This window comes from Python bivittatus, unplaced genomic scaffold (genome assembly GCF_059951505.1).
Source record: "Python bivittatus isolate LINGU-HERP-01145 unplaced genomic scaffold, Pbiv_v1 ctg000700_np1212, whole genome shotgun sequence".
In the NCBI taxonomy this organism is placed as follows: domain Eukaryota; kingdom Metazoa; phylum Chordata; class Lepidosauria; order Squamata; family Pythonidae; genus Python; species Python bivittatus.
This window is the reverse complement of record NW_028277098.1, coordinates 25,101,460-25,117,211: the sequence shown is the minus strand read 5'-3', so window position 1 is coordinate 25,117,211 and position 15,752 is coordinate 25,101,460. Positions and strand designations below refer to the sequence as shown.

The 15,752-nt window shown below is 39.9% G+C and overlaps 2 protein-coding genes and 1 pseudogene across 8 annotated transcripts in view; 2 read left to right on the top strand and 1 right to left on the bottom strand.

Annotated features, from left to right (window-relative positions):
* Positions 1 to 8,609, top strand: part of LOC103050684 (ferric reductase 1) — a 41,293-nt gene extending 32,684 nt beyond the window's left edge. For both annotated transcript variants that reach the window (XM_088154541.1, XM_007421979.3), the window contains exons 9-16: positions 2,250 to 2,366; positions 2,844 to 2,959; positions 3,161 to 3,247; positions 4,448 to 4,545; positions 5,081 to 5,139; positions 5,970 to 6,113; positions 7,675 to 7,736; positions 8,122 to 8,609. In XM_088154541.1, the coding sequence (XP_088010667.1) occupies positions 2,250 to 2,366; positions 2,844 to 2,959; positions 3,161 to 3,247; positions 4,448 to 4,545; positions 5,081 to 5,139; positions 5,970 to 6,113; positions 7,675 to 7,736; positions 8,122 to 8,214 (776 nt within the window). In that variant the 3' untranslated portion in view covers positions 8,215 to 8,609. The remainder of the gene's footprint in view (positions 1 to 2,249; positions 2,367 to 2,843; positions 2,960 to 3,160; positions 3,248 to 4,447; positions 4,546 to 5,080; positions 5,140 to 5,969; positions 6,114 to 7,674; positions 7,737 to 8,121) is intronic.
* Positions 540 to 2,241, top strand: LOC148214153 (uncharacterized; annotated as a pseudogene).
* A 402-nt stretch (positions 8,610 to 9,011) lies between the features above and the next one.
* The window catches only part of PALMD (palmdelphin), a 71,292-nt gene continuing 64,551 nt past the window's right edge, over positions 9,012 to 15,752 (bottom strand). For all 6 annotated transcript variants that reach the window (XM_025175496.2, XM_007421980.4, XM_025175483.2 and 3 more), the window contains one exon: positions 9,012 to 11,744. In XM_025175496.2, the coding sequence (XP_025031264.1) occupies positions 11,701 to 11,744 (44 nt within the window). In that variant the 3' untranslated portion in view covers positions 9,012 to 11,700. The remainder of the gene's footprint in view (positions 11,745 to 15,752) is intronic.

Here is a 15,752-nt window from a genome sequence, read left to right as displayed (position 1 = left end):
CTCTGGGCAGTTCACAGCAATTAAAAACAATATTAAAAAAACCCAAAACAATACCTCAAGTATAAGAACAATATAAAAAACCATGCAATGACACAATTCATAGCCAAGATATACCAAAACCCCATCAACAATAATCAACATAGTCACTGTACAGGCACTATCACACATCCGGGTCACCACATCTGATGGCAAAACCATGTCTTTAAGGCCCTATGGAATGCCAGTTGGGTCAGGGCTAATCTGGGGGGATGATGTTCCAAAGGGTGGAGGCCACAACAGAAAAGATCTTTTTGTGGCCCCCACCAGATGGCATTCTCTAGCAGGTGGGACCCAGAGCATGCCTTTCCTGCCAGACCTAATGGGACAGATAGATGTAGTTGGGGAGAGGCATGCCATAAAGGGTCATCACCAGCACTTTGAACTGAACCCGGAAGCAAATTGGTAACTAATGCAGCTCGCAGAATAGAGGTGTAACATGTGCTGATTGAGAAGCACACAATATATCTCCTCCCCGGGCTGTCTGAGTGATGCCGTGGATGTCCTGTCTCAGTGCTGGGAGGCTGTAGGGGCCTGGATGGGGCACAACGGGCTTCGGCTCAACCCAAGCAAGACTGACTGGCTTTGGGTGTTTGGGCCTCCCGGTACCAAGGTTCTTCCATCTTTGGTTCTGGATGGGGTGGTTCTGCCCCAGACGGACCTGGTGGGCAATCTGAGGGTCCTCTTGGACTCATGGCTCCTGCTGGAAGAGCAGGTGGCAGCCGTGGCTAAGAGGGCCTTTGCACACCTTTGGATTGTGCGCCAGTTGCGCCCATTCCGGGACCAAGAGGGTCTACTCACTGTCATGCATGCCCTCCTGACCTCCTGGGTGGACTACTGCAAAGTGCTCTACATGGGGCTGCCCTCGAAGAGCATTTGGAAGCTTCAGCTGGTACAGAATGCAGCTGCCCGGGTTGTAAATAGTGTCAGTTACTCGGCACATGTAACACCACTGCTTTGAGGGCTGCACTGGTTGCTGGTGTGTTTCCAGGTGCGATTCAAGGTGCTGGTTGTCACCTATAAAGCCCTTCATGGCTTGGGACCGGGTTACCTTAGGGGCCATCTTTTCCCAGTTGTTTCTACCCATCCAATCTGGTCCAGCAGGTTGGGCATGCTCCGGGTCCTGTCAGCCAAAGAATGTCGGCTGGTGGGGACCAGGAGATGTGCCTTTTCTGCTGTGGCGCCTGCCCTCTGGAACGTCCTCCCTCCTGAGATTAGGATGACCCCAACCCTTTTGGCTTTTCGGAAGGCCTTGAAGACCTGACTTTATGCCCGGGCCTGGGGCCCCGAGCGTATGAAGGGTCCCGTTTCATGGTTGTGCTGATACCAATGTTTTTTTAAGATCTCTTGGCTGCATTTATATTTATATTTAATTTTTTGTACTGTTTTAAATGTTGGCTGTTTTTATTGTTGTTAGCCACCCAGAGTCACTGGTTTGAGATGAGTGGCTATATAAATTGAATAAATAAATAAATAACCACTCATACAGCCAGCATGAGTTCTGCACCAGCTGAAGCTTCCAATACTCTTCAAGGGCAGCCCCATGTAGAATGCATTGCAGTAGTCCATATGGGAGGTGATCATGGCATGAGTGATTGTGAGCAAGACCTCCTGGTGCAGGAATGGGTGCAACTGGCACACAACGCATAGTTGTTCAAAGACACTCCTGGCCACAGCTGCCACCTGTTCCACGAATAGGAGCTGTGAGTCCAAAAGGATCCCAGATTGCACACAGATTCTGTTTGGGGTAGTGCAACCCCACCCAGAACAAGGGATGGAAAGTTCCCAGAACTAGGGGGCCCTAAAACCCAAAGCCACTGAGTCTTACTAGGCTTGAGTTGAAACCTGTTGTTCCCCATCCAAACCTCCACAGCCTCCAGACACCAAGACAGGACCTCCACAGGATCACCTAATTGGCTCAAGGTAGAGATGTAAAGCATACTGATGATTTTGGAGTCTTATTATGGCATACTGTTGTTAATTTTTCCATAGCAAAGAATCAATATAATATCAACACATGGAATGCACTAAAGTGCTAATTTTCATCTAGAAGTGTCTGAGGGGTGTTGTCTTTGGCTAGCAATTTGGAACTGCATAAAGAAATGAATCTCTGAAGCAAATTGAAGCCCTGTTCTAGAGTCTTGACCTGTGGAGATGTTATTTACAGTTCCTATGCTGGTGGTGTATAATCTGCTATTTCTTCCCTGGTGCAGGAGGTGTAATCTACAAACACCACCAACAGCCTCTGATTACAAATGGAAAATATAATGTTCTAGGTCCATTAAAAGATATTGGAGGATCCCGCTCTCCATTCCTGATCAAGATTCATGGCAAGTTTAACGTTGTACAATTTTGTAAAAACATTATAAAACACGTAAGGTACAAGATGTGGCTCTTGTTGTGCAATGGCTTGGGGTGTGTATGATGAGGTCCTCTTGTCACTGCTTAACAGGTTAGCTTTTTTAGATAGATCGCAAGGTTTGACTACTTTATTTTGTCCTCCGTTCCAGAGAAAGTTTTGCTCTAGAGCATCTGGCAGAGAAAATGGGGAAAATACATTGTGGAAAATGTCTCCTTTTCGGCCACTTGGAAGTCTTGTGGGAATTCAAACAGTGCCAACAGAATAGAGTGCAAAGATTAGCTTGTGATAGTATAAATTGGGGAAGAAAGCAGTCTAAAATGGTTTGAGTGTGATCTTTTGCTCTTTCTTGATTCTGAAATAAAATGGAAGCTTACTTTTAAGTGCAGGGGCTTCTCAGCACTACGACTAAAGTCATTAGCAAGTGTCTTGTTTTTTTTCCTTTCAGGTGCATTGATGTTTGTTGGATGGATAACTACAGTTAGCATAGGGGTGATCATTGCCCGGTTTTTCAAGTCTGTCTGGCCGAATACTCTACTGTTTGGAGAAGAGATTTGGTTTCAGGTGGGGGAAAAAGTGCATCATGGAGTGTCTTTATTCTGCATTGGTGTATACAAGATATGTTTAGAAGTGTTTTACTATTATGTAAGAGTTTACTTGTTAGTTTTATTCTTAACCATCAATTTTCTGTCAAATGTTCTTGGTAATAGAATGTGCATGTAATAGGTTGCTCTTAATGTTATTTCTTGAATATAACTTTTGTAGGTCCATCGTACTTTGATGATAATAACAGTATTGCTCACAAGTGCATCTTTTGTTCTTCCTTTTGTGTATCGAGGAGGCTGGAATAAAGTAAGTGACATAGATTAATCTGGAATTAATTACTTAAAATCTAACAAGTCATTTTAAACCTTATTTTAAGGGCTCAGTGTTCTGTCCCTATCCCTTTTTAAAAACATCTCAGTATTCTATAATGACATCAAGTCTTTCTATCTGTGTATGTATGCGTGCGTGCATGCACACACACACACACACACACACACAGAGTATATGGGTGAGCAAAATTAAATCCTGTGCCAAAGGTCTTGAGATATCTGGCTACACGGAGGTATCATTACTTTGTAAACTTTATGTTCACTTGAACCTTGCTAGAAAGAACCATCATCCTTCATAAAAGCAAGAAAAAATAAATGTGTGACTAGTATGTGACTATGATAGTATGTTGAGAATTAGCTCAGAATAGTATTAGCATAGTTAGGGTTGATGAATTAAACAGACAAATACCTGAACTGTATAGCTCATGTTCTGGCAAAACAAAGTATCTTGTACAATTGTGATTTGTACAGAGAAGCAGTTATGCATAACCCGAGTAGAATTAATGTCTTGAAATCAAACAGATACATGATCTACCTCTTAAGTAATAAGAGTAATAAGTGCAAGATGATTCTAGAAGTTGGAAAAGACTTGTGCTATTTCAAGTACTGTAGACTCTTGAAAAGTTTCCATATTTCTCCAGCATTCAGTAGCGTATCAAGGAATACTTTGTAATGTTATATTTTGCACTTTTAACTTTTTGTTTTTTATGATATAGGAAAGCTAACTCCAATTCCAAAAGAGACTTTACTGTAACCCAACCCTAGCATTCTATACATGGGAAATTGTCCTTTCTAAATTAGCATATCCAAAATTTAATGTTGTAATATGTGTGTTGTGAAAAAAATGATTGCACTACTTGGAAAGTTTGGGACACCCTTCGTCCTGGGGCCAAGCTGGCTCCTGCCCTCCTGGCCTCCCCAAAAGCCTTGAAGACCTGGCTTTTCCCACACACGCATAGTGTGTGCTGAAGCCCAGTGAAGTTGCTTGTAGATGTGAGGGATATGTTGTTTTGGGGGGCACTCGGGTGTTTATGCTGGTTTTATATTTTTATTTTTATCATTATTTGTAAGCTGCCCAAGACTGTGCTTTGTAAGATATAGGGCAGCTATATAAATCTTTTAAATAAACTAAATAGAAAAAGTCTAGGTATAACTAACATTCCTTTTTTTAATATAGCAAGCAGGTTTCCATCCCTATTTTGGCTGCGTTGTGATGGCACTGGCACTTTTTCAGCCTCTCATGGCAGCCTTCAGACCCCCTCCTCAAGCACCAAGGTATTCTGATTTTGTATTCTTAATTGTCCAAAAATTCCTTAATGAGATTGTCAGTAGCTTATCAGAAGATTTAAATGATCGTTCCTCAACCTAGTGTCCTTCAGATGCCAAACTGAAGCTTCTAGAATTGTCAGCCAAGTATTGATGTTGGCCAGTTTGGACTTGCAGGCTGGGAATCATAGGAATTTCATTTAACACATCTGGAAGCACCTGATTCTTTGCTCTCATCTTAGGAAATTAGCCCCTGCAAATCACCAAAGATGTTCTGCAGAGTCCAATTTTTCCAGATCTCCTAATTGTATAAATGCCTAAATGAAAATGCATAATGCATTTGTGCTCGCTCCTTCCTTCCTTCCTTCCTTCCTTCCTTCCTTCCTTCCTTCCTTCCTTCCTTCCTTCCTTCCTTCCTTCCTTCCTTCCTTCCTTCCTTCCTTCCTTCCTTCCTTCCTTCCTTCCTCCCTTCCTCCCTCCCTCCCTCCCTCCCTCCCTCCCTCCCTAAATGAGAAATGAATTCTTCTTTCCTTTCTGGGGACAGAAGGCAGATTTTCAACTGGTTACACTGGACTGCTGGCACAACTGCTAGAATATTAGCTGGTGAGTTACCCATTTTAACTCTTTAATGTACAGCTGCATTTCACTCAAGATGAAAAAGCTACTTTTTTTGCTCTCTGTTGGCTGCTTGAAATTCCTCTAACACAGTCTACTGCTTTCCAGACGAGTTGGACAACTCTCTGACTACTATCCATTCAGCATCATCTGAGAATTCAGGGAGTTGTGGCCAACATATCTAGCAGGCACCAGGTTGCAAAATGCTACAGTAGCATGGAACACATATATGGGATTTAGCAATTCTGTGATTGTAATCTGACTACATCTGAGAAAGTATAGTACAGTATTGTATATAGGTTATTTAAAGAATAGCAAGCTAGCATGCTGCAAAATAAAGGTACCAGGCATAATCTTTATTTACAGCAGTGGCTCTAGGTCTTACATATACTTCAAAGGTATTCTTAGAAAATAAAAACGGTAAAGGACTGGAGCTCAGTGTCTGAGCAGAAAGGCAGGGTATATCTCAAATAAATAAATCTGCCCGTGTACCTTAACCAAATAGAGAAGCTGAAGTAGCAGAGCATCCTGGGAGGCTAAATGGGATGGTGGGGAGCCAGTTGTTAGAGTGCCCACAAAAGCTCCTGAGATTTTATATGTGCTCAGTGGTAAAAAAATGTTGGGGTTCTCAGATCTAATGGCCCTGCATCAGAGCCTATGAAAATGGAGAGGATGTAAAAGTTCTTCCATGGAAACAAGCAAGAATTCACTAACACTGATAATTCCATCTGTACAAAGGATCTGAATGAATGTTTTGGTCTACAGTACTTTTTGAATACCTCAGAAAGGAGTATGAATTTGGTCTTGTTCTTAACTAGTGGTGACAATGTTCCTGGGAATGGACTTGCCAGCTCTCAACCTTCCAGATCCATGGGATACTTACACAATGATTGGATTTGTGGCTTGGCACGTTGGGACTGATGTGCTTCTGGAGATACATGGCTACTGCCTCATCCGCAAAGGTTTGCCTTGAGAATAACGAAATTGCAATAAGCAACAGATCTTTCTTTTTTTGGTGGGGTGCGGGGTGGCTTTCTGGAGGATGTTGGCTTTTGCTATTCATGAGTACTTCACACCCTTTTCCCCATGACACATTCCTATACAAGTCGTAGAAATAACAGGCAACTCAATATTTTAATCAAGGGTTTGTACATTGAGTTTGGTTGCTTTGTAATACCAAGACTTATATTTACTATTTCTTAGATTAAAGCACTGACTCGTTAATTTTAGCAAAGTGAGGTTTCAATAGAGGTGAATATGTGAGGTTTTGCTGTGTAAAACTTTGTACATGTGGACAAAAATCCATTCTTGATTAGAAAATTGCAGTGTCGTAAAACATAATAATCTTGATATAAAACTCAAGGGAGCGAATTCCGCCACTTTGTCCTGTTGCTGTTCAGACAGACCAAGAGAATTTCACTATTCGGCTTCTATGAACAGAGGGAATGACATTCTGGAATCCGAATTGCTTTTGGGGTAAGGAGGGGAAAGAAAAGTCTTAATCCACCCCCCTTGCTAGAAAACTATGATGTGTCATTGGGACAGCTAGACCTTATCTAGTTACTGTACAGAAAATAGCACTGTGCTGACATTCAAAGAATGTCGTACAAAATGCCTTTCATTGACATGCTAAGAAAGGGCAGTTTTTAAGTTGCAGTTAAGCACATGAGCGTTCTTTTTGCTATAGCCGTACTTAATAACTATAATTATATGTCTGTGTGCATATATACACACACGTATACACAGTTATATAATAAGGCACTATGCCAGTTTTTCAGATGAAGGCATCCATAGCAAATATGGCCAGTATTTTATTTTTGTAATGCAACAAATGGCCCTAAGGATTTTTTTTTTCAAATGCCTTATGTGCATTTTGAAGGGGCAGTTATTGCAATTTGGAACAGAAAAAAAAAAGCCATATAGTAAAACAGCGAAGGGCAGAATTGGGATTATATTTGTTTCTGAAGGCTTATGTTTGACTCGTTTTCCTGTGGCCTCAGTAGTCATTAAATTGTCCTACTGCTTATGATAAGAATAGCTAATCTGATGCCTTTTGAGAGTTTCACTCCAAAATTCACCACTGGTCCCTGTGCTAGCTTTTGCTTATGGGAGTTGTAGTACAAAAGACTACCGGTTGTCTACCTCAATCTTTAAGTTATAATTCTTTGCATGATGTAATAGTGCCTTGAGTTGGCCTTAGGTCCCACCTACTGTGTCCCATCCACTGTGGGTCCCATCCAGTGTGACAGTTAAAATGGAACACAAGGGAAGAAAAACATCTCCCCTTCTCTATAAAAAACAGAGTGACATTTCAGAAATATCCCATTAAATGGATCTTTTTTGTACTGTGAATGGGTGGGTGATCATAGTACAGTGAATCTTGGATCGTTTGTGTCTATTATCTTTTCAGGTAACGTATTTCTTCTATTTAAGGCGATATTGGTAATCAAGATAAGTATGTATATGAGTGAAAGGAAGAATGTTTCCCTGCAGTGTAGCTTTAACGATACTTCTCTTTTACAGTCGAGGTGTTGGAAGATGACAGGATACAAATACTGCAGTCCATAACTTCTGCAGAAGCACAGGTAAGCATTGTAGATTTGTCGCGGTGGATAGAATGGAAGGATAAAGACAATTTTTTTTTTTAACATGGAATGCTTTCTAAGGTCTATACTATTTTAAGACAACAGGGTTAAATCATATGAATACTTCTTTCTGCTTAGGGAAGAGAAGCCTCTGGAGATCATGGCTGGGCTAGGATTTTTCATTTCCAGATCATTCTGCTACTGTTATTATCCTCAAGATGCTAGTATTGTTTTTCCATTCATTAACATTCTAAATGCTATCTCTTTCCCCTCCACCTCTACCATCAAGAATAATTGTAGACATGCCTTTTTCTGATGTGGTTTAGTCATTTCATAAATTGGTAAACATCTTCAATTTTTCTTTTCCCTTCTTTCTCCCCCACAGGGCCATACATTTAAAAAAGCAGTGCTGTTGATCTACATTTGTGGCAATATAGCATTTCTTGTCACCTTCATAACAGCAGTTATGCAAGTATGATTCTAAAAAAGCCTTGAATATTCTAAAGAGCTTATCATTAGAGACTTCAAAATAGCTTCTCGCTGGATTTCATAGCTATCAACAAAACTTGTCTTCAGTCCAAGATGGGAAAACAGTTCTTCAGCACACAGCCACTGAAGAGTGGACTTCGTTGGAGATTTTGTCCTGGTCCTGATAAGAATCTGTCTTGGTCTCCTCTATGAGTTAACAACTTGCCTTAATGTTGTCTATTTGTATTCTGTAGCTTTATCTATTACCTGAAAACTAGAAGGAGGATCTTACTTTGAGCCAATGGGCAATTGTTTGTTCATTTTCTCATCTGAAGATAGCTCCTCATGTTCCAGGACGTACCTGTCAGATTTAGCTGATGTTTTCACATACAGTATTGTTTTCCTGTAGTAAAATGTGGCCTTCCATGACCATGTGGCCTGCAGCATGTCAAAATTGGAAGATGATCATCAGAGTGTAATGATGAAAGATCCACCTCTTTTGAACATGAGTGCATATATACAAAAGACATGGGACTTACATTGCAATACTCTGTCTACTGTCTTGCTGTTTTGATCCCTTGCACCCCAAAGATGTTGCTGCATGTGTCTCATGATTCACACACTTTGTCTCCCCTCCCTCCCACACAGGTCAAGCACAAATACAGATAATCACTATCTCAGTATTATGAAGTCATCTCCAAGTACAGTAGTTTCACAAGGGGCTTCTTTTTCTTGAACTGGGATTCAAGATGTTTGCATGAGGGAGAATACTTTTTGAAGTATTTATTACAGGATTTTTAGATTGATTGAGATGTGCAATGACACTGAACATTCCAAGAGTGATGACAATGGTTTGAACATTGTTGTTTCTTGACATTTCTAAACACTTGAATGTGGTTATAGACTACCTCTTTCTCTTGAAAGTAACTGGGTATTATACAGATTGTCCTCTTTAGCATGTATTTAGTGAATGATGGCTTATATTGTTGCTAAAGTTAGAATGACCTCTAATTGTGTCTGTCCATTGGCCACCCTTCTGCTACAGCCCCCTTGTATGTGTTCTACAGGGTTAGAAGACCCTCTAGAGAAGGAGTGGGACGTGTGCAGGTGATGCTGCTGGGTTTGGAAAAATCAGGAATAAGATGGAGCTGCCTAGGAAATAGGCCAAAAATGTTGTTGTGAAATTCCTGTCCGCATTGTTAAATGGCAATGTAGGTTGCTAGATTTCTTTGACTCTGATCCTGAAGAAGGGTCCAGTAAAAAAAAGTATTCTTTCAAATCAATCGCTTTGGTGTCAGACTTCTTCCATTACTTATCATGGTCCATACACATGATGTACATAACCAGCAACACTGTAGTTTTATAGATACGTTACATGCCAATGATTTAATATTTTTAATTTTATGAAAAGTTGAATTCTTGTACAGATTTTTGAAGGGAATTTCTTTATAAATTAACCTGTAAGAAATGTTTAACCAAATATATGGTTGCTAGTCATGTTCATGTCTGTCTAAGATCGTTCTAGTTATTCTGGAATACTGCTGGTTCCAACCTCACTTTTGGATGCAGAAATTATTAATAATATGGTCACAGCTTCCATTACAAAATTATAGGCAGTGCTGTGAATGACTCGCAATATACCCCAGTGTTGGCAACTAGGGCTTTTGAGAAGCTGCCCAGAAAGGTAAAAAAAAGGTAGAAAATGAAGCTCATTGGCTAAGCTATTTCCAAGCACTTTTGGTGATAATAGTATTCCCTTTCTATCTTAGCTCCCCTGTGCTCTTTTTAACAAGAGGGGAGATGAGTTTGTGATCGATTTTTAACAATTGCAACTGTCTTCCTCTTGAGAGTATTATAAGGATAAGGAGAGAGCTAGCTGTATGCTAAACAGGATCATTCTAGAGCCCCTGAATCTCAAATAAAATCCATTGAGCAGTCAGAATAGGTAGGTATTCTAGAAAACAAGTTATTTTTCTCTTCCCTCTTCTTGTATTTTTTTGTCACGAATATATAAGTAACATAAAAGTAGAAAATACGCAGAATATGTGAAGGCACTCGTAGCAGTGTATTTTAAGTGCTCATCCATCTCTTTTTGGGAAGAAGATAGCTTCATAGTCTCTTGTATGATGTATTGTTCATATATTTCCCATAGGGTAAGTGCATTTCAATTCCCTTTTGGCCTTTTTACTGGCCTCTTTCATTTGTAGAGAACGTGCGTGTTGCCTTCTGGAATATTTTCAGTTTGAACTCCTAAATACACAGCTGAGTCCTGAAATATCACTTCTATTGTTGAGACACTGTGTGGTGCTCTTGATTAGGTTTATAGCCATAGCTAGTCATGTTGAAGTAGTCCATGTTAGTCTAATCTTTCCAAGAGAAATGTTTTAAAAACACATAATGTTAACAAAAACCCCAAGTTACACTGAGTATTTTTCTGAACACAAATATGAAATACTATCTCCAAACACATAGGCTCAACCAAACAGGAAAGCCTTGCATATACCATAATAGGACATTATGTCCTCTTGTCTGATCTCTCAGCCATGCTGCATTCAGAAGCAAGTAGCTAGCGATATCTAGAACAGCTCATTTTTATAATCCGGTTTCCGAATATTGATACAATGATGACAAATTTAAACTTCTGCATAAAAATTGGGAGAAGTATGCACATTCCTGCCCAAAAGCAAAGTTTTATCGGAGGGCTAGAGGAAGCAAAAAAGGACAAGGGTGCCTTATTTAATATGGAAGTGGCTAAAACTCCAAAGGTGAGCAATGAACACAGACAGGAATATAGAAAGCAAGTGACATGAAGGATAGAGCGGCCCCCATTTCCCATGAAACAACAGTGCATTTTCCAGCGTTGAAAGGGAAAATGAGATGTGGCTGCCTATCTAGGATACATTACTATTGGGGATATTAGGTGTGCGTTAATTGTGTTTTTCCACAAGCCATAATAAGGCTCTTATTCCTTACAGTGAAGAGCTGGTAAGTGGCAAAGCTTTTCCTTCTGCTGGATATGCTTGAGGTCATCAGCTTCTGATAGCATACACATGCACGGGGAGCGCTTCTGCCAAGTTTGAAAAACACTGCTGTAATGGAATATAGCCTAATAGGGATTAGAAAAATCAGTTCATGTCTTATATTCCTGGTTTCAGTGTGGTCAGTTAGAGAAGGAGACGGACAAGACTCCTTCAACAAAACTCTAGATGCATTTGTTTTCATGACACTGGCTCTTCAGCTCCTATAAAATATAACAAGGCGGACAAATTCCTAACAAATGCCACTAGTAATTATTGGAGGGACAGACCTTTTTTAAAATACTCATTATGGTTCAGAGTGAATATCTGGACTGGCAAACATTCATTTCCCTGTAAAGTGCCATTATTCCTGTGGATGTATAGTTGAGTAAGTAAAAACTACCCAGGTCCAAAATAGAAAATTCTTCTTTTGCTTTTGTTAAACTGCCAGACTTTTAGTATTATATCACTGCAGCTGTTTAAATCACTTTTTTCCCCAGTTTTGCCATTCTCATTCTCAGAGCTGTAAAAAAAAAAGAAGCAAAATATTATATATTGATATTATTATATTGTAGCATTATAGTATTAGTTTAATTAATTAAAGAGTACCATACTTACCTCACAGGGTTAGTCCCAGAAAGTACTGTTAAGTTAGTGTAAAAGAAGATAAGAAATTACAAATGTGCCATGAAGTTATAGTAGGCATCAGAGAAATAAAGAATGGATGATTTTTTAAACTTTTTGGCAAGTGTATTGTAGTGACAACTGAATCTGCATTCCAGTCTACTGAATATTTACCTAAATAATTTGGCTTTTCATTACCAAATCTAGATTTCTGTCCATGATGGATATAAAATAGCAATTAAGGGATAGGATGTCCACTTGGACTAATATGTAGGTTAGAATTAAGTTTTCCCATGGTATTTGCACTTCCAAAACATTCAGCCACTTTTCTTAGCTCAAGCATGTCACTGTAAGTTTAGAAATATGTTGGCTGGGGAATTCTGGGAGTTGAAGTCCACACATCTAAAGTTGCCAGGTTTGAAAAACACTACCATAAAGCATCTAGCGATTCACCTTTCATTTGGACGCCTGTTCTGAAATCTGAATTATATATTAAGACAACTTTCCCAACATGTACGCTGAGGATTTCAAGCCTTTAATTTCTATTTCATCTGGTGGGTGTCAAGCTGTGAAACTGAATTGTAAGGTGAAGAGGCCTTCCTCCACCTACAGTTGCTCTGCTTTTGTTCTTAGGCTGAAAACACAGGTCCTTACCTATTTGTTGGGTTTCAGTCCACCCTAGATTTTATTTTATTCCTTAGTGCCTTTTGGGCTTTGACTTTCTACAATGTAAACCATTATATATTTTCCAAAAAAGAGATTGCCACTGATTTCAGTGGTTTTAGTCAAAGGAATTTTGCTGAAAACATTCCAAGAAAAGAGCGTTATTCACTTCACAAACAATCCTTTGTCCATTGCTACCTTACTCTTCCTGGCTTTGTTTCCTTTTTAGAACAAGCAGTATAATTATGAGATTGTTTTGGAAAATTACTCATTTCCCTGCATTCTCCAATTATTCAGCATGTGTTATGGCAGAGGAACAATGTGTGGGAAAAGCTATGGAGGAGGGGACCAAAGCAAGGGCAGCCGTATTGCTTCAATAGTAGATACAGTAGCAAGTTCTGTGAGGAACTGCCTGTAGCTGATGTGCTTGTTTCAGTTCCATTGTGCAAGCTCAAATTGGTGGGGCAATACTTCTGTAGTATTAAGGAAATGGTTGATAAAGAGAAAGCACTGACTACACCAGTTAGCAAAGCATACAAGCGTACTTCTCATGCATAAAATCAGGATACTCATTGCACGTTTGTAAGGCTAGCAACTCCAATCTAGAAATATCTCCCAAATCTAGACTCTATCCTCCAACACTTGGGAAGACTGTAACCATGGAATCAAAGAAATACACTAGCACATGATCAAGTACTCTGTCATCTATTCTTATATTATAGCTCCCAGACTTAAATTCTAGCCCTTTAACTAGGAACAGTTGAGAAATTTGGCCCATCAGAACAGACACTCGGACTGAGATTGCCCTCACCACATACAGAGAACCTAGAATTCTTAGGTGTCATTCATATTTTTGTGTGCATACTGTAGTTCAAGGTTCCAAAAACATGCACAAAACTCATGTATTAGAACACATGTTCAAACCATGCATATTAGAGAAATATGCACAAAAATAGAGATTGTCATGGAAATATGCTTGCATGGTAGAAAAATATATACGCAAAATACATACAAATATTCCTGAAATATTCCTGAATTTGTTAACAACAAATCCTAGAAAGATGAATCGTTAAGCACAAACAAAACAGAGAAGTTTGGCCTGAGTCTGGAGGCAAATATGATTTGAATCTGCTTGAAGATGAGTATGCATTACAAGGTTCCCTGAGAACATTTTTTTCTCAGCCTGGCTGATGTTTCCTACAATTGGTATCCTGAGGCATGCTGATTTTTATCCTGGACATGACTAATATCCACTTTGCCTCATTTCACCCACCCCCCACCAAAGGCTAAGCACAGTCAGACCCATCACTAAGAAATCTCGGGTTTGTAGGTTAGACAGGGAAATCAAATATTACAGTAGAACGCAATGTCAAATTATTTCCATAATATTGCCAGAAGAACTACGTGGATCCAGTCATGAAGTCACCTGGAACTGAGCTCAGCTCAAAAGAGTCACTTTTAATCCTTCTTTTAAACCCAAATTGTTGGTGATTCAATTTCAGTTAAATTTTACACTGTGTGAAGAAGTACTTCCTTTTTTATCTCCTGAATCTCCCATCATTCAGTCACCAAATGTGTCCACTAGATTGTCCAGCAGGGAAATTCCAGGTAATACTCAGGGTAATCATGCAATAACAATATCTTCCTCAATGGTTCTGAGGGGGACAAATAGATATACTTTCCCCTCTGCTCCATCATCAAGATGGTTTAATCTAGCACCCCATATTTAAAGGAGCTAAGTCAGGTTTTAGTTATGGAAAACCCCGTTGAGGGTATGTCTCTGGGTTTAATGATGTCATGCAGGACATTGGCTCCTTGTAATAATATGCTCTCTGGCTCCACTATGTTCGCCTTACATGTTTGTAAATAACACAACCACATGAATGTCTTAAATCTCCACTGATTTTTTCCTTCCAAAGGAAACCAAACTTGAACAGCCATTAGCCTCACCACTCAAGAATGTGAGGCGTCTATAAGAATATACCAGCTGTTCCTCTGCTGGTTTTGACAGGAGGACATTGCTCTCTAGCATACAGTATCCATCTAGTACTACTGAACTTGCACTCTAGCATGTGACATCAAGCAATAATTTCAGACTACTGTCAAGCTCTGTGAGGCAGGCAAACTCAGAATGAATGCCATCTTGGTCCAAGCTGTAGGGAATGCTGCTGGTCTGCCTGCCATGAACAACTCACACTGAGCAATTAGAGTTAGGAACCTGTTCTAAACTTCTTTGACAGCTTCCAGGTAAAAGAATTATAATCAGCAGTGCAGCACCTGCAGGGCCACTCCTGGTTGAGGTATACCCTGGCCCAAATGCTGTGCTAACTGGATCATAGTATTGTGAAAGCTTATGATCCGCGTATCTACCTGCTGCCTACATTGCAATACCACCACCACTACTTGTTCTGCAGATAACAGGATGCCTCAAGGATTCTGTACCCCTGGTCTAAATCCACCATGCAGGATCCAGTGCCTTTGCTGAGAGAGAGTAAGGAGACTTTCAAGATTGTCAATCCTGGAGAGGCAGACAAACTGGAAACAAGAACCAGTTGGATTTCTGAAAAGCTCTATATTCTTCACAGCCACTCTAACCCCCAGGGCATGCTAATAAGGATATGATTGTTATAAAATAGGAAAGATTTTGGCATCACTTCTCAATATATTTTTGCAACGTTTGTGTGTGTGTGAATCTTGTCTGCAAAGAGATGTCTGCAACCTCCAAGCACTGAACGGGGTGAGAGCTTGTACTATTCCATCAGCACAAGCTTTTCCTCCATAAAGTTCTTCTTGGGAGCCTAAGAATAAATATGGTATGTGGTTTATTGCTACCAAATTTAATTATTTGCTGTCTGATGGAAGAAACTTCAACTGTCACTGTCACTTGCACTTCCCTTTCTATTTCAACAGCAGCATGAGTCCAAGACCTGTATCAGCAGTTGGGATCACTAGTCATCTACCAAGCAAGACTCCTGACATTCTAGCTATGGTCTTGCTTATTATCTTTCTTGACATCACTTCCTGTACCTGCTCAGCACCTGAGCAATAATGAATAAAGAGAAGATACAGCAACCATTGTTTGGTTTGTCCAGGATTAAAAGAGCAATTTTGAGCCATCTTCAACAAAAAACAAATCATCTTAAACCAAATGCAGGTTTGCATAAACAAAGAGATTGATTGTATGTAGACTGTGCTATCTGTTTTGCATTCATCCAGGAGAGGTACTAGTAGTTGTGTTTGCACT